Genomic DNA, 18,057 nt, shown 5'->3' with positions numbered 1-18,057 from the left:
CACAGACCTGGCTTTTATACAAGCAATATCCTCATGCACATTTAACCTGCAGGTTTAAATGTGTACTTATGGAGTGGAAAACAGTCCTTCTGACTCATTCGTCTTACTGTGTTTCAAGCAACAGCAGCAGCAGCAACAACAACAACAACAACAACAACAACAACAACAGCAGCAGCAGCAGCAACAACAACAGCAGCAGCAGCAGCAACCGCAGCAGCAGCAGCAGGTTCAGCCTCAGCAGGTTCAGCAGCAGCAGCAGCAGGTGCCTCAGCAGCAACAGCAGCAGGTGTCGGCTGTTCCCCCTCCTGGCCAGACGCAAAACCAGGGCCTGGGCATGCAGCCGCTGCCCCCTCAGCAGCCCATGGTAAGACCAGACAGAGGGTTTCTGTCCAGTCTTTAAAAAGCTGGAGAAGTGTGGACATTTTATGGTTTCTCACATTTAATTTCCTGTATCCGATTTACTAAATTTGAATCTCTATAAATTAATTACCTAAACAGCTTGAGTTTGCTTTAAAAATGATTAAATACAAAATAAATTGGTCCATAAAGCATTCTCTGGATAATATGGAGCCCACACTTACTGACTCTGCCAAATAAGCAATCCTAAAACTGTTTTTTCATTTGTTTAGCTTTCTCTTTGGCTTTTTTCTTTATGGGATGGCAGCAGGATTAATGACCCAAACCACCACATAAATCATGATCACCATAATTATGCCTGTCTATAGAAAAGCTACAAAAACATTTTACTGTTGATAAAATGGTGGATTTATGTATGTATTTCATGATTTGATGATTTTTCAGACCATAAAATCTTTTTTAAAAAATGGGTGAAATTTTTTTTTTTTTTTTTTTTTTTTTGAAAACGTTGATGCATTTTTCGTCTTTTTTTCCACTTGGGTGTTTTCATTCAGTGTGAAATAAAACTTTTTATTTGATTTTATTAAAAGCAGTTCCTGTTGTCAGAGATACTTTTTCATTTGAATCTGATGCATCCTAAAAGCAACAACTTTAGGTTTAGTTCTTAAGCTATGATCAATTGAAACCGTAAATGTAGACTATTATTCTTGAATTATTTAAAATAAGTTTGATTGATTACACAATGAGAGTTTTGGAGTCATTTTTGCAGTGTTTTGTTTGCAATTATCCACTGTCGTCCAGCTGTGTTTGCAGTATGAAATGTGCAAAACAAACAGCTTGACGGATAAACCTGTGCACATCTGTTGCAGTTTCCTCGACCGGGGATGCAGCAGACCCAACAGCAGCAGCAGACTGCAGCGCTGGTCCGGCAGCTGCAGCAGCAACTCTCAAGTAAGTCAAAACCGTCTGACACCGTGATTGTTTTTCTTCCCTGTTTATGAAAGAGCATCAGGGTCTGTAGGAGAAAAACAGCTACAGTCTTTCTTTCTTTCACAGAATAAAGTTAGAAGTCAAAATTCAGTTTAAATTTTGAGAATAAAATATACGCCAAAGCATGTTTTTATCCCAAAAGCATTTTAAAATAGTCTTTTTGACTTCATTGTTGCTTTTTTCCACTTTTTCACTCCTTTTTAACTATTTGTGGTCATAGTTTAAGCATTTGAGCTTTTGAGATGCTAATCGGACGCACCCAGTTGCAAAAACAATACCTTGTTTCTATGGTTACGAGTCTTAAGAGTCCAGAAGTTAATTAAAAAAAAAAAAGTAGGAGCAGAAATTCTTCCAGCTGTACAGCCTTCAAAACCAGAGGGAATAATTGGCCAAACATGCAGCGTCTCAACCAGAAAAATGAACTGAAGTCTAGAGAAAGAGCAAAATAACTTGTGTCACAATTACATCGTTTTTTTTCTCTCGTCATTTCAGCAACGGTAGGAAAAAAAAACAACAAAAAAACTCAGTGACCCTAATCCTCCTCCATAGTTCCTGAACTTCAAACATTTGGCTAATGTTTTTCTCTCGTTTCAGATACACAGCCAGGACAAAGCACCAGTTCCTACTATTGATCATGCTCGTCTATAGTCTTGTTGGGGTGGGGGGGGGGGTAAATTCTTGTTGTTTGAACAAATATCTGTTCTGTAAGTTAGTCAATTGAAAGAATCAGGAAGTGAAGATTGGGAAGGACCATTAAATGATCATGATGAACCAAACCCCCGGCTGCAAGATTTCAGTTGTAAAATTATGAATTTTCAAAAGAGGGAACCTGATATAACATGTTTAATGATTAAGAGCCTATGTAAAAAAAATACAATTAAAATAATGCTTCTTTTTTTTTATTTCAATTTGTACAATTTTCATTTCCAGTTTTGTGTATTTCTCATTAAAAAAATCATGTCAGTTTTTATGTCTTGTACTTGTGTTGGCTGTCAAAGAGCATCTTTTTTCAGGGGGAGGAGATCAGTCCTAGAGGATGCACAATGACAAACATTATTAAAGTAGGAGACCTTCTTACCATTTTAAAATCTTATAAAAATCCTGAAATACATAAACAGAATTTAAGCATTTTATCTACAGAAATAAAAATAGAGTTAAAAAGCTTATTTATTACAGTAATTCAATGAAGCTTGTAAAAATTCACTACACACAGCAAGACACATTTAAGTGTTTATTAATTTAGATGATTTATCATTGAAAAACCCAAAATTGTTTCTGAAAATGTTAATTTTATGACCTATGCACCAATATAAGACTTGGAGTCCAGCGGACAGTCATTGGAGAAAAGAACTGTCCCCCAGACAGAATGAGCTGCATTCTTTTGAGTGCTGTTTCCAAGATGGCTTCCACTAATAGGAAGTTTAGTAGAAGGAAAAAGTGGGATAAAAAAAAAAAACCCTTATACGATTGTAAAACAAATGCTTATACTGTACAATGCATGGACATTAGGCCATTTCTGTTTTAGGAATGTTGTATTCAGATTTTCATTTGTTGTAAACTATCAATTAGTTTTCTGAAGAAAATGAAGTGTGAATAAGCAGAATGTTTTTGATGAAAATTGCTGAAAACCCTCATTAAGGTTTGAATTATGGTTGCATTTAGGGTTAGATCCCAAACCCTCAACCCCAACACTTTTTTTCTGAAGACGAATAACGCAACCAAAACTTGAGGAATTTTATGAAATCTGTAAAATAAGACAACGCTTAAATAAACAAGTGTAGTTGAAGTATACAATTTAAAGTCTGAATGGTGTTTGTAGATGAAAGTATGTGTGTAAAGTATTTAGCTGTGAAAAAGTTATGTTTTTAGTAGGATGTTCCATTAATTTCAATGGGGCCCAAGATGATCACAGAACGCTGAAAATTTTATAAACAGAAGTAGGGCTGTTGTAAACGAATATTTTAGTAATCGAGTAATCTATCGATTATTCTTACGATTAATCGAGTAATCGGATAAAAAAATTATAAAATGAAATATTGGTAAATCTGGCATAATACCGGTGTTACTATCAGATATCAATATCAGTCCAATTTTTCATATTTGAGCATCCCTAACAGTTGCTTTTTTGTAGTTTAGAAAACTAACCTGTAAGGATAATAGCTCACTTTCTAAGTTAACCAGAAGAAAAGTTATAGAAAAATCTGAAATTATATTGAATTTAATAACAAAGAGGCAGGCTCACAAATATGCTTATAAAAAATGTCTACAATCCAGCTTTTAGTTTATGTATTCATCTTCAGTGAGTTTAATAGATTAATTAAACTCACCTTGCCACCTAACCTGTCACGCTTTGGGTTTGAAAATACGGGAAATGTCGCCTGGAGTGGGAGGAGAGGGCGAATGGACGAACATAAGATGGGGTGGAGGGGAGGAAATAGACCAGCGGACTGACGAACCGTTAGACCGGGGGACGAACACGGGGGGAAGCAATACGGGATATTTACGACACCTTCACTGGTCACACTCAGAAACTCATCTACCAGCCATGTACGATGCGCTCCGCCACCCGTTTCTTCTGACCGGGATATGAAATTTATTGTGCGGTTCGTCGGTAAAGCTACATTTACACGGTAAGCATCAGCTACTCAGCCGCCCGCCCTGTTCAGTCTATCCGCTCACCTCAGCGCTCTTCCCGCCGTTCGCTTTCAACCAGCAGCCCCGGAGGAGAAATGCTGCCGTACTCCAGGCATTCAAGGATGCTTATTGGTTCCCCAAAAACGATAAAAAGTTGGGCATTATCATCAATCAATAAAATCCCCACGGGCCAATCTTGAAGATTGGACTTTATGCCGCTGAGACTTAGCTTTTGTCAACAACTCAGAGGCGGAAGTGAGAGCTCCGCGCAACGCAAATGAAGTCCCGGCCGGAACACGGTGCGCTAACTAATAAAACATAAATTAACGAAGCTTCGAGGCAGGTAAATTTTCCTCGAGGAATTTTAGTAATCGAGGTACTCGAATCATTCGAGGAATCGTTTCAGCCCTAAACAGAAGATATCAATAGCAAAAGACATAGCTGTAATGTCCTGAATGAACAGAATATTTTCAAAGTTGAATAGTTGAAATAACACAGAATATGTAGAAGTAGTTAAGTGGTATAAAGTGTATGGAAAATAGTGGAGGAACTCAAGAGGGTGAATGCTCTCAGCTCTTGAGATACATTTCACTCTGTAATTTATATACTTTTTTGCTGCCACTAATTTTGAGATTCACCTTGTACTATACCTTTTATATTGCCATAACAAATAGTTTAACATGTAAAGCAGAAAAAGGTTCCGACAATGTTGTAGTTTAAGTCAGGATATTTTATTGTAACAGACAGCTTGAACATATATTTTTTGTGTTCCAAGGTTATTTGATATCAGCTAAAATGAAAATACTGCCTGAGATCAGTCACCTCTACTGTGCAGGTTTTTTACTTTTCATTGTTTTTTGTTTATCTCCACTCTGAGTTTCCAGTCTGCTAAAAAGCAACCCACAGTTTGACCCCAATGGCCTCCCTTCAAACGAACAGGCCGTTCCAAAATATCTCCCCAAAAAATCCAGATCTTTCCAGCTTCTCTCTTGTGACTGCACACCGAGTCTAGTTAGCAGCCTGTCGGAAATCTCCGGCACCACCGGCTGGAGGAGAGTCCCATAAACCCTCAAGCATTCGAGAGTCAAGTGGATGATTGTGTCTAACCAGCGGCCATCTTTGCTGTCCCTCCTGTCCAGTTTCCAAGGTGTGTGACGCTGAATAAAACCGTTAGTCTGTCTCACACATGCGCTGATGGCTTCCAAAGCTTTATACACCTGCATGCTCTCGTAGTGCTTCTCTACCACAGTGGACAGACTTCTTACAGTTTCCACCATGTGATAATCTTCCTCCACTGCTCTGCCACGCCGGTCTCTGGGGAAGGAATGACTGCAGAAAGCAGGATAGACCTGAGCTGGGTTGAGGGCTGGAGCTGTGCAGCGGTTCAGCAGACCACCTAAAGAGTCTGCAAGCTCCGCATTGAGAAGTTTTAGCACTTTGTCGTGAGTGTAGTCGCAGTCTGTGTCTGGGACGCCCTGACGCAACAGGAAGTACCTCATGCCGTCATTTGTAAACATCTGAGAGTGCTCAAAAGGATCCACAACGTTACCCAAACTTTTCGACATCTTCTTCCCTCCCACAGTCCAGTGCGAGTGAACGTGGATGACCTGCGGCAGAGGCAGCCCCGCTCCCAGAAGGAAAGCAGGCCAGTAGATGGCGTGGAACTTCAGGATGTCCTTTCCTATAACGTGGTGGGCAACGTGCCACCACCGCTCGTGTTCCTCGGGGTAACCGACAACCGTGAGGTAATTCACCAGAGCGTCCAGCCATACGTAGATGGTTTGTTCGGGATCTCCTGGGACCGGTATGCCCCACTGAAGACGGCTCCTCTGGCGGGACACGGAGAGGTCGGGAAGGTCTTCCTGCAGCCACTGCAGAACGGCCTGATGGAAGCGCTCCGGCTGGACGGCACTGGGATTTTTCACCAGCCAGTCGAGGAGGAGAGATCGAAACGAGGATAGACGGAACATATAGTTCTCCTCTTTCATCCACTCCACCTGGAAAGCAGTGATATAATTTATAAAACCTCAGTAATGGATTACTAGTATAGAAAACTGACCTTGTCAAAATTGGCAATGAATAAATGAGGAAATAAATTAATAAAAAAATTGGTAAATAATTGAGGAAATTAATAAGTAAAACTGTAAATAAATAAAGTTGAACAAAAAGTGTAAATAGGTAATTCCAACATATTCCCAAATTTATTTTCAATTTAATTTCTTTTAATATAATTTACAATTTTATTTTCATATTTATTTATTTGTTAATTTTGGCAGCACGAGCCCCCCACATTCACATTTCCATTTACCTTATGTCCACTCTCGAGTGACACTTTGACCTCCTTCCCCGATGGGTCCAGAGCATCGCTGACCTGCGATGGCGTGAGGAAGCTTTCATCTTGTGTGGAGTACCAGCCCTCATAGCTTCCTTTGTAGATGAGCCCTTTGTTCCAGAGCACTGACCAGAAATGCTCCACGGCCCGACGGTGTCTCTGCTCTGTGGTTCTGATGTAGTCGGTGAAGGACACGCTGCAGCTGCTGAAGAGAGTTTCGAAACGCTGAGACACTTCAGTACAGAAAGTCAGAGGATCTTTCCCTGCAGCTTCAGCCGCTTGCTGGATTTTCAGGCCATGCTCATCTGTTCCTGTGATTTAAAAATATACATTGGTTTTATTATATTAATCATTAAATCTGCAGTGTAACAAAATATGGAGAGCTAATACTGACTATGAAGAAATAAAACAGCAAATACAGGGAATCAGATTGAAAATAAAATGTGTAAATAAATAACATTTGCAAATATGTTAATTTTAAATTTTATTTCCTCATATTTAGACTTTTCCTTATTTATTTTAAATTTCCTCACATACATCTTCAGAATTTTTCTCATGTATTTTCTATTTAATTTCCTCATTTATTTAGTTATATTTCCTCTAATTTATCCAATATTTTATTTCCTTATTTTAAATTTAATTTTCAATTTTGGCAGGATCAGTCCTCTATATAAAGAAACTCATACGATTTGTCTTATGTGTCAAATAGGGCTTTTAACTTTTTCATAAAAAATAATGAAAATCAGTCGGGAGACTAATGATAACACTTTGGATGCAACAAAGCAGATATGTTCTATGAAAAGCTGCAGATGTAATTACAGTAGAAGCTGATTCTACGAAAAGCTTTTATACAGCATTTTTCAGATTTTTATAAGTAAGTTTGAAACTTGTGTCGTGTGTCATGTTTTTTTCAATCCCCAACTACTTTGTGCTGGTTTATCGCATTCAATCTGAGTCAAATACTTTGACTTTTTGAGGATGTAGGGTTTACCTGTGGCAAATCTTGACTCAAATCCCTGCAGGAGTTTCCACCTGTGTAGGCAGTCAGCAATCACGGCTGAGTAAAGGTGGCCCAGATGAGGAGCAGCATTTACATAGAAGATCGGGGTTGTTATGTAGAAACACTTTTCTTTGCACAACTGACTGCTGCTCCTACTGCATTTCAAAGCTGAGCTCCACAGTCTCTGGTCTTCTGATAAAACTCCTTTTTGCTGAAATCTATGAAAAGTCTTCCAGCCTCTGGCCACTGTATGAAAAGGAAACTTCATCGTTGTATCTCAGACGGCTCCAGCAAGACGAGGAAACTCAACCCAGGGAGTGAAGAGCTGAAAGCGGCTAAGAACAAGAAGCCTACATGGCAGGTGTGACAGATGTGGCATTCGTGGAGAAATGCTTCAGTTAAAGAGATTTTAGTCATTAAAAAAATACCTTTGCATAAGTGTACTGTGCATGTGTTTAGCCTGCTGCTCAAGGTTAGCGCTTCTTCCGGTATCTGTCGACGAAAATCCGCCATCCAATCAGAACGCTGAAAAGACGGCACCACCAATCAGATTACGGGATTCCTATTGACATTTTTTTTTTCAATACCTTTATTGGCAAAATAAAGAAAATACTTTGTAAAATATATTTAGAAAATATCTCTGTTGTTTAGTATAAAGTTATATTTTATTTTTACACTATTAAAATTTTTGTTAAACCTTTTAATGTTAATTAGAAGTTAAGCTTGAAGTTTAGAAACTCGTAGTAGGCTTTTGTTATAATATTCATATTGCCAATATTATGTTTTTTTTTATTTTCAAATTATTTGAAAATAAATAAAAAATAAATTTAATTAATAATAAAAATTATGAGGATATGTAAATAAATGATTACATTAAACTCTAAATATATAAATGTCTTTGAATTTATTTATTTATTTATTTATTTATTTATTTATTTAATAATTTAGTCAGTGCCAATTTTATTTATTGCGTGCGCTGCTTGCTTCGCCAGCTTGGAAATGCTGCGCACACAGGTTACTTGCCTTTTCGTTTCCAAAGCAAACACCAGGAAGTAGCGAGGTGACGCCCAACCTTTCTCGGCCAATCGGGTGCTCCACTTCCTGTTGTCATCTAAATGAGGCCAAGTCGACAATCGAGGTAAAACATTTTAATAACAGTTTCTCTCTTCGGTTGGACAATACTGTTTTCAATGTAATGTGGTAAGAAACCGTTTTTTTCATCGCACAGTGACTTTAATTTGTTATAAAATTTGGTTAAACTATTCGGGGGATGTCATCTAATCATGTGATATCCACACATGATATCTGCTGCTTGACTTTCATACTCGTTTTTTTTCTGTTTGTTTGTTTTTAATCCGGTTGTAACTCGCATTTTTGGGGGTTTTACAGATGGAAGTGAACCGTTTGGACTTCTACATCGGTCTCTCTCTGGCTGTGAGCTCCAGTGTTTTTATCGGGTCCAGTTTCATCTTGAAAAAGAAAGGCCTGCTGCGATTGGCCAGCAAGGGCTCAACGCGAGCAGGTAGTGACAGTCCATGATAAAGGCCGAAGTGCTTTAAATAATTAAACAAATCCTTAAAATGTACTATAACTGAGATACAATTTACCTCGGAAGAGGATTATGACCACTGGTTAAAATAAGACTTCTAACTTTAATGCTCCTCCAGGAGAACAAACCTTCTAGAGAAACATGTCGGATTTAAATTATTTTTTATGTGGCCCATTAAAGTCTAATAATTCTAAGAAAAAAGGGAGGGGATATGAATTCTAAGAAAAACAATTCAGAATTTCCAACAAAATGTCTGATTTCTGAGAGAAGGAGAAAAAAATGTTTGTTTTATTAAGAGCTTTTGGTCCAAATGTTAGTTAATTTTTTTAATGCCCAATGGGTATTAATAATATAATAATGCTAACGTACCAATTTTATTTGTTCATTTCTATACATGTACATTAACAAAAGTTTCCAACGAAATACAAGATTTTAGATTTTATTTAGTAGACAACAATAGTTAAGGGTACCATGTATTGATTTAAGATTTTAAGCTTTGTTTTGATACATTTTCACATTTTTCTATACAAGACAAAATTACAAGCCACGTGTGAGAATGTGTGAGAATATCCACCCACTGTGGATTAGGTGTGTTCTAGTGCACCACTGCTTCTCACTTCATTATATAAATTGCCACTACAACTTTTTATTATTGAAATGAAGAATGTTTCAACCAGTACCATGACACTGCTGCTTTTATGTTACAGGTCAGGGGGGCTACGCTTATCTGAAAGAATGGCTCTGGTGGGCTGGGCTCATTTCAAGTAAGACGATGATTTACTGTGGTACAGCTATGTTTCTCCACTCTGTGTGTGTGTTGTATTGCTGATCAGCTACGACTAGAAACAATGTCATCATTGTGAAATATTGTGGTTTTGTTTTTATGTTTTTTTTTCTTACTGGTATTCATATTCCCCTAAATAGCACATTTACACATGTGGGTTGAAGGAATTATAATTTCTCAGAATTTAAGCTGACAATCTGATGTGTTGTAGTGGGAGTAGGAGAGGGTGCCAACTTCGCTGCATATGCGTTTGCACCTGCCACACTGGTAACCCCACTCGGAGCGCTCAGCGTACTTGTCAGGTATTCATCTCTCAAATTACTCAAAGTTAGGTTATGTTTTTGGTTGGTTTTATTTAGAATTATCAAGGTAAAGGGGGCTTAAAAAGATTCCTGCCAAACTTTTCAGATTTGTATTTGTAGAGCAGTTTGAAAACCATAAATCATGCTCTTCCATTTTATAGTTATCTGCAACTTTTTTTGTGTGTCTGTCAGTTCAAATGGTCTAACTATTTCCATATGGAGAACTGATCCTGCCAAAATTGGCAATATCTATAAATTCGTAAATAAATAAATGAGGAAACCAAACAGAAAATAAAAAAAAATGCAGAAATGAATAATTGCAATTATTTGCAAATATATTTATTTATTTTACATTTTATTAAATCATATATTTATCCTCATGAATATAAATATTTATTTTCTCTCTTTGTTTTACAGTTTAGTTTTCCACTTATTTATTGACAGTTTTTGCAGGATCAGCCCTCCATACATCTGTAAAAGGAATATGAGCAGATGATTAAAAATTTACCTCCTGACCTTTACCTGAACCTGAGAAAAACTAATAGAATATTTGTTCATTTTATTTTGTATTTCATAAAAAATGCTTTGAAATATTTGTGCAAAAATTTCACTAACAACACCATAACTTTCCCAGTGCTGTGCTCTCGTCGTACTTTCTAAATGAGCGGCTGAATATTCACGGGAAGATTGGTTGCCTGCTTTCCATCTTGGGCTCCACGGTCATGGTGATCCATGCGCCGCAAGAAGAGGAAGTTGCCTCGCTCAGTGCCATGGCTGAGAAACTGAAGGACCCAGGTAGCCTCATGTCTTTATCTGTGACTGTGGAATTTTGTAACAACTTGTGACTCTTTTGCAAATTGGCCTCAAATCACCACACAGCTAAGGTGTTGTACATTTACCACAAATACCGGTTGATTTGCACTTTGATGCCAACTAGGGACCAGTTACTTCAAGTTGGGCCTAAATATGCTACTTTCCATACTCAATAGCTAAATGTCACGATAACAAATTTTAATAAATTGTCCCAGAGATTATTGCCATAAATGATATTATTGTTTTGATACAATTTTCAAGTAATATAATAGTAATGCAAGCACATCCTCTCAAAGATAAATAAACTTTAATTTGTAACGACCATTTAACATTGTAAGTGGAAGACATTTTAAATACGCAAAATAATGACAACAAATAAAATGGACACTGAAATCTCTGTACACAAAATTGCAACAAAAGAGACCGAAGCACCAGACTGAAGGCTTTTATCATTCAGTGAGGTAGAAACCCCCCCACACAAGAAATACAATCTTGCAAATAGAAATGATCAAGCTTGTTTTAATTTATCATGTGATTGATTTAATACTTATTGCGACAGGCTTACCTAAAAATTTATGTTTTTTGATCTGTAATCAAATTACCCAAGTACCTCATTTTGGATCTGCTTGACAAGCAGACATTAGCCATGAGAGGATCTTTGTCTCTGTATCTTTTTTCTAACGTTCCCTCTGAAACATTCCCACCAGGTTTCATCGTGTTTGCCGTGTGCGTTGTTGGAAGTAGCCTGGTCCTGATTTTTGCCGTGGCTCCTCGCTTCGGACAGAAGAACGTCCTGGTCTACATCCTGATCTGCTCTGTGATTGGCTCCCTCTCCGTCTCTTGTGTCAAGGGTCTGGGCATCGGCATCAAAGAGCTGTTTTCAGGGACGGCGGTGCTGAAGAACCCCCTGTTCTGGGCCTTGCTCGTCTGCCTGGCGATCTGCGTCACCATTCAGATCAGCTACCTGAACAAAGCGCTCGACATCTACAACACCTCCATTGTCACGCCGATTTACTATGTCTTCTTCACCACGTCCGTCATGGCTTGCTCAGCCATCTTATTCAAGGAGTGGTTAAAAATGACCGTTGATGGTATAGTGGGGACAATCAGCGGCTTCCTCACCATCATTTTAGGGATTTTTCTCCTTCATGCCTTTAAGGACATTACGTTTAGTGTGGACTCCCTCCCTTTGTACCTGAGGAAAAGCCCTTATTGGTTCGTTGGAGGCCAGCAGCCTTACATGGCTCTTCCTGATGATGACTTGCAAGCAGATAATGACAGAAAGTTGTCAGCCAGAGGCGGTGACTAGAACGGAGCCTCATGAATAAAAAAAAAGCACCAGTAAACTCACCCTTACCTCTCAAACTTTTACATTTTTTTTTTTCAAGCAAAGCATCCACTGGATGAGGACATTTGCTTTTTTTACCTTAGCATTGCCATCTCCGTAATGGATATCATTACACACATTTACTTTGGGACAAAATATTCTTACCATAATTTATTTTTGTTCACTGCTGTCTTTGATATTTCTGTTTTTTTTTTTTTTTTTAAGTTAAGTGTTTGTTTTGCTAATGAAAGCTTCAACATACAGAAGGTAAAACATTGAACACATCACAATTTTTCATAGTAAGCATATTTCTGAAGATGCTATTGACATGTAATTTTCACCATATGTTGGTAGCAACCCAAGTAATCCATACATAGAAACCAAAACAAGTTATTGTGATGTGTTCAATACTTGTTTTATGCACGGTACATAGTTTAGCACTTTTTACTGTAATTAGAAAATTAAGACTTAGTGGAGCAAATGTTTGCCCTTAAAACTATTAGTGAGCTACAGTATTACCTCAGCATTATGTTCAAAATCTAAACCAAAGACTGTAATATGTGCCAAGGTGTATATTTAATTTTAATGTAACATCTCATTAAAACAAAGAGCTTACCGTGGATGTAAGAAGTTTTTTGATGTAAAAAAAAAATAAATGAATTATTTCACAACTCTCTCTCACATTTCATTAATTATGTGAAACAATGACATCAAGAAGAAAACTGGTCAGAAGCAACATTTAACAGGTTGTAGAAATTTCTGGTAATCACTGTTTTCCATGTGACTGGGTGGCAAGACAAAACCCTTTTTGAATAAAGATAAATATCTAAAACCAAAAAGACATCTCGCACACTTTTACAAAATACTCATTGTTACAAAAAAATTCCCAAGAAAGCAAGTGAGAAAATATGTTATAGTAAGATAAAGTTGGTCCAACAAATGGGTTTGTTGCACATTACCAAAACCCACAGTGAAGCATGGTGATGGCAGCATCATTCTTTGGGAGTGGAACTAGCAGAAAATAAGTAGTTTCAAATATCTGGTGTTGACAAAATCTTCAGGCTTCAGTAAAAAGTGGAAGATGGAAGAGGAACTTCATCTTTTAGCATCATTTTTTTTTTTAAATCGCCTAAAGACAAATCAACAAAAACATGGCTTTACCAGACGAAGACTAGCTTTGATATGATCTCTCTTTCTACATCACAAAAGTCAGGGAATTTAGAAAGAGTGTGCAGCTACAAATGTTTGTGCAAATGCACAAGCATTTTAAAAAGGATGCACATACTTATTTGGCATTTTGTTTATTGCATATTTACAGTCCAGTCTGTTGAACACTGATCTTCAGTCAAGAGGTTGCAGGGTGATTTTACCGACATTGATTTTTGGTCCATGTATCTGAAAAACATCTCCTCATAATCAAACTTCACAGTCTGAACTTTCCACTTACATGAATTCAAAAAGCTGACAGAGTCAGCAACAAACCACCATCTCAATATTTTGCAACGCTCGTCTTCCTGTAGTCACAAAACACAACCCTAAACTTTTACCCAGGTCTGTACATGGTTTAGATGTCAGGCACTTGTTTCCAAGGTAACACTTGTTGTGGTTCTGTTTCCCAGCTGACTGGACTCTTCTTCAGCTTACTGTACAGACAGCTGAGTCGGGACCAAACAGGGTTCCCAGTCAGTGCAGAAAATGGGTCCTTTTTATTTATTTTTTTACTTTTTTTTTCTATCAAACTTCCAGTTACAGTTTTTAGTCCAACATTGTCTCAGAGAATCCTCCCTTGCTCTTCTGAGTCTGTTCCAGTCTGTTCAGGATGAACTGGCTGGTGTCTATAAATCGCTCCACACAGTTAACGAAACAGATTTCAGTCCTGGAATCCAGCTTGGGTCCCGGTTTATCCATGCATTTCTCCTAAAGACACAGACATAAACTATTAGAAGAAACATTTTCGAGACCGATCCACGTCAAACAGAGGAAAATCCTTCACTCTACTATATTCTTCTGCAGGAAAGCCTACTTTAGATTAAAGAGACAGGATGCATGCACACACTGGTTAAGCCAGGGATCTCCCCTGTAAAGCCCTCAGTTTAGCAAAAATAGACTTTTGTAGCTGCAAATGTTACAAGACCTTCCATGAAAAAATAGCTTGTAATCTTTGATAAGTATCTAATGTGTTGTCATTTGTACAGAATGTTATTTTACTTCTATTCTATTTCTGAAAGAGAGAAAAAAATGAAACATTCACAAAAAGTGGAAGGATACATATTTAGAAAAAGCACAAAGGTTCCAACTTGGTAAGAAAAACAGTCCAAAAAAACATTACTGATACTGATAGTCTAAAGAGCCACTTGTGGTGTCAGAGTCATGTTTATGAATAGATTTTTTTTTATAATTTAAGTACAAACACAAAACAGTGTAATGAGCAATAAATTGTCACATATTCAAAAGCTTTTGCACCTACATTAGTTTGATAAACTGCAAAAGATTTGATCAGTTTTATATGAACATGTGCACTACTACAAAATTGCAACAATGCATGTTAAATTACATTCCAGATCCAGATGATTACTAAAAATAAACTAAAACTCAAATATTAATACTTGTACACAGAAAAAAGAATGCAATGAAAATATTTGTCCTTCACCGATATTTGATTCTATTACAACAGCAGAACTATTTTAGTGTGAATAAAAAATATTTCTGGAGTTTAAGACAATTTAGCTCAATATTTTAAAAGCACAGAAACAGAAAAACAAAAAATGGTCCAGATGAAACTTCTTATTCTTTGCACTGCCACCCAGAGGCCTACAGGTGTAATTACAACACATCTCAGTGAGAAGTAAACTTGTTGCGGCCAGTCTGCACTAAATTCAGTTAGTGTGAAGACTAGAGTCTGTAGTTTGTGAGGGAAACCGACTCGACCTCATTCATTGAATGTTTTGAGGCGGATGTGGACGCAGTCCAGTACGTAAAATAACCGCAAACAAGTTTAGGACAAGGACTACACAACTTCATGAGCACAAATGCACTGAGTATAATGCTATTACTGAATAACAAACACACAGTAATAAAAAAAACAGAGAGATACTAGGATATTTAACACTGAAATACAGTATAAAAAAAATTAAAGGCCTTTTTGAAATAAACCAAGAAATTCATGAATTTATTCTATAAAAATAAAAATCTGACCTAATTTAAAGAATTTTTAAAGAATATTTTCCACAGAAAAAATTAATCAAAAATTCAATGTTTATTTGTAGTCTCAATCAAACATCTGTCAAGACAGGAATATTTGTAGATTAAGAACAACATTAAAAGTCACTGCTAAAGTGGAACAGAAATATAGCCTGTCTGGATACTAAGAATGCTGTCGCCCTCACAAGTTTCCATGAGAGCTTGACGCGCTAAATTGGCTTTAGTTGATAAATCCTGTAGTCTCTAATCTCGCAGCAGGTTCAGTTGATCCCCAGTTTTTTAATTGTAAAACAAACACCAGTCTGTTGGTGTAAAAACCTATCAGTCAGGACAGTGAAAGTCCCAGCTTAAGATGCTTAAAGGAAAGCCAATAATGCTGTTCACTTTCCTTATCCTCTGATAATCCCGAGTACAATGCACAAGGTTTTAGATGAGTTTGTGGTCCTCATCAGTGAGAGAGATTGTTAAAAGAGCATAAATTAAGTGTTTTTTTTTTTGTTTTTTTTAAGTTTGGGTAGATATTATTAGTGGTGTTTTACCCTTCAGACCACCGTGATAAATCTGGGTAATAATATCTGAATAATGTGGCTATTATGTAGGAGGTAACAATACTGAGTGGCAATAATAAAATAAATCAATTAGAGGGTGAAAATGTGCAGCAAAACGATCAATAAAAAAAACTGTCTCTTATGCGTTTGTAAGTTAGTATCAAGATTTCTATGGTATTAGTATTTTTTCTAAATATTGCTTAAATAATTTTATACACAAAATTACAAACAAAACAAGTCTCATGTCACATAGACCTGGCTGGCTGCATCAACAGTTTTCACACAACAACAAAATGCAGAAACTCCATTAAAAGCCTCATAAACATAAGATACTAAATTATATCTTATAAAAGTGTCTCAAAGATCGATTATTTATAAAATCAAGAAAATTTTGGGCAACAACAGCACAGTGTCATCAGTCAGAGGCTTCTTTAGATACGCTGTAACACAGCTTGCTACAGGAGATCCTTCCTAACCACAGACATCAGTCTCTAAAACGCTTTAAGAAACCTTGGATGATATGAGTTTCAACATTTAATTTCCCTTTGGTATTAATAAGTATTTCTGAGTTGAATTGAAGCTTAACTGTTGAAACAGCACGTGGCATTGGTTGTGAGTGACGTAATGTGACGTTTGAAATAAGCGTTTAGGTCCAGCGGCGTTTTATACTCCTTTTATTGTACCTGCAGCCTGTGCCAACAAAACCCCATGTTGTGATTTGTATGCAAAATATTTTATATTATGCTGAAAAGGTACCCAGCAACAAATAAAAAATTAAATTCAAAAGTTTTGTATTTACGCTGTTTTTCTTGTTCTTACTCAGCCAAGTTATTATCCTATTTTTATTTTACAGTGGGAAGATAAATATAACCATTCTCTTTAAGTAAAGTCCATTCAGCGCAGACGGAAAGTAAATATGTGAAGATATAACTAAGCTGAGAAGCGGCGTCTAAGTTTCCTGTATGTCTATAATGAACAATATGTTCAGCCATCAGTTTATTAGGAAGCAGCATTTACTTTAGGAAATTATTGGATGTTTACAACAAGCACAACATGTAATCTGTCTATAGCTGCTCCAACTGCACAAGTCCCTGTCGTAAAGAAATTGATAAAAAAAATCAACATGCTGGACTGTGCTCGTCTCTTACCCAGCAAACCTCAGTCATTTGATGCACCAGCTGCTGAAATCTCTGTTTCTGAGACTCGATTTCGATGAAATGTTGAAGCTGAGGGTCCGCTGAAGCTCCTTGGCCGTCCATATCTGCTATAAAACGTCGAAGTTCCGATATTTATTCTAATTATAAACGCGAGAAGGCTGTTTTTTTGCTGACCTTCACGTGTGGGAATGAACAACAGGAAGCCGGAAGTCATTCAGCCAATCACGAAGCGCGTTTGTGTAACAGAAGGTCACGTATGCGTAACTTCATGAAAAATTGACAATTTTTTCCCCATATTATATTATATTCTATTATATAATATTATATAATATAATACTATATTATATTATATTATATTATATTATATTATATTATATTATATTATATTATATTATATTATATTATATTTCTAAAAAGGACGTTTGGCACATTTTTATTAGTCTTTATTTGCCTGAAATTGCAACCACGTGTGGATAGTAATTTGCTTCATTTGCTTGAATAATTTTTTTTTAAAAAAAGGAGTAGTTTTAATGCATTGTTTTTTTTTACTTTCACTTTACTTTATCCTAACAGGGTAAAATAGAACATTGTGTTAATACTAACTTAATACTGTGAGTATTAATTTCATATGTTCTGTTTTGAAATAAATTGATTTAGAAAGTGTTTCCATCTTTTACTTTAGCTTTATAGCTTTATATTTTTCTGTTTGTCTGATGACATTATTTTATATTAGTTATGATGTTATGATCAGTTACTCAGTAAATGAGTAACCTTTTACAGAATATTGTTTTACTCTTTCTTGAGTAATTTCTTGGACAGCTACTTTTGACTTTTACTTGAGTAAAGATATTCAAAGTAGTGCTGCTCCTATTGAATTACAATTTTTGGTGACTCTGTCCACCTCTGACTGTTTAATGTTTTTTTTAAATTGACACAAAAATTTTAAAGCTTGATGAAACTCTCCAATAAAAATGTCTCATCCACCACACCTGTCCACTCATACCTCTAAAAACAAACTGTTATGAAATGTAAGACAGCCTTGCTGCATACATCAGACCTGCAT

The 18,057-nt window shown here is 36.6% G+C and overlaps 4 protein-coding genes across 12 annotated transcripts in view; 2 read left to right on the top strand and 2 right to left on the bottom strand.

The window, feature by feature from the left end:
* The window catches only part of med12 (mediator complex subunit 12), a 28,768-nt gene extending 26,451 nt beyond the window's left edge, over positions 1 to 2,317 (top strand). For 4 of the 7 annotated variants that reach the window (XM_088009438.1, XM_088009436.1, XM_088009437.1 and 1 more), the window contains exons 41-43: positions 119 to 364; positions 1,227 to 1,308; positions 1,942 to 2,317. In XM_088009438.1, the coding sequence (XP_087865564.1) occupies positions 119 to 364; positions 1,227 to 1,308; positions 1,942 to 1,979 (366 nt within the window). In that variant the 3' untranslated portion in view covers positions 1,980 to 2,317. The remainder of the gene's footprint in view (positions 1 to 118; positions 365 to 1,226; positions 1,309 to 1,941) is intronic. The other 3 variants (XM_088009439.1, XM_088009434.1, XM_088009435.1) reach the window with 2 other exon arrangements.
* A 2,373-nt stretch (positions 2,318 to 4,690) lies between these two features.
* Positions 4,691 to 7,841, bottom strand: mars2 (methionyl-tRNA synthetase 2, mitochondrial). 2 transcript variants are annotated; one of them, XM_088009432.1, is made up of 4 exons: positions 7,742 to 7,832; positions 7,305 to 7,663; positions 6,290 to 6,624; positions 4,691 to 5,978 (listed from the first exon to the last, which is right to left on the bottom strand). In XM_088009432.1, the coding sequence occupies exons 2-4, from the start codon at positions 7,579 to 7,581 to the stop codon at positions 4,806 to 4,808; spliced, it is 1,785 nt and encodes a 594-aa protein (XP_087865558.1). In that variant the 5' UTR covers positions 7,582 to 7,663; positions 7,742 to 7,832; the 3' UTR covers positions 4,691 to 4,805. The 2 variants fall into 2 exon arrangements, with proteins under 2 accessions (XP_087865558.1, XP_014846290.2); XM_014990804.2 differs by having other exon boundaries at positions 7,305 to 7,841.
* A 499-nt stretch (positions 7,842 to 8,340) lies between these two features.
* Positions 8,341 to 12,759, top strand: LOC106920038 (magnesium transporter NIPA2). 2 transcript variants are annotated; one of them, XM_014990805.2, is made up of 6 exons: positions 8,341 to 8,451; positions 8,703 to 8,835; positions 9,570 to 9,626; positions 9,858 to 9,948; positions 10,583 to 10,743; positions 11,469 to 12,759. In XM_014990805.2, exons 2-6 carry the CDS (start codon positions 8,703 to 8,705, stop codon positions 12,068 to 12,070), a joined length of 1,044 nt encoding a protein of 347 aa, XP_014846291.2. In that variant the 5' UTR covers positions 8,341 to 8,451; the 3' UTR covers positions 12,071 to 12,759. The 2 variants fall into 2 exon arrangements, with proteins under 2 accessions (XP_014846291.2, XP_087865557.1); XM_088009431.1 differs by having other exon boundaries at positions 8,412 to 8,513.
* Positions 12,760 to 13,373: 614 nt separating this feature from the next.
* timm8a (translocase of inner mitochondrial membrane 8 homolog A (yeast)) lies at positions 13,374 to 17,207 on the bottom strand. The gene is made up of 2 exons (XM_014990807.2): positions 16,986 to 17,207; positions 13,374 to 14,005 (listed from the first exon to the last, which is right to left on the bottom strand). The coding sequence occupies exons 1-2, from the start codon at positions 17,094 to 17,096 to the stop codon at positions 13,844 to 13,846; spliced, it is 273 nt and encodes a 90-aa protein (XP_014846293.1). The 5' UTR covers positions 17,097 to 17,207; the 3' UTR covers positions 13,374 to 13,843.
* Between the last annotated feature and the right edge of the window lie 850 nt (positions 17,208 to 18,057).

The sequence above is a fragment of the Poecilia mexicana genome, unplaced genomic scaffold, assembly GCF_051168715.1.
Source record: "Poecilia mexicana isolate PSO_F unplaced genomic scaffold, ASM5116871v1 scaffold_10, whole genome shotgun sequence".
In the NCBI taxonomy this organism is placed as follows: Eukaryota; Metazoa; Chordata; class Actinopteri; order Cyprinodontiformes; family Poeciliidae; genus Poecilia; species Poecilia mexicana.
This window is presented reverse-complemented; position numbering and strand designations above follow the sequence as displayed.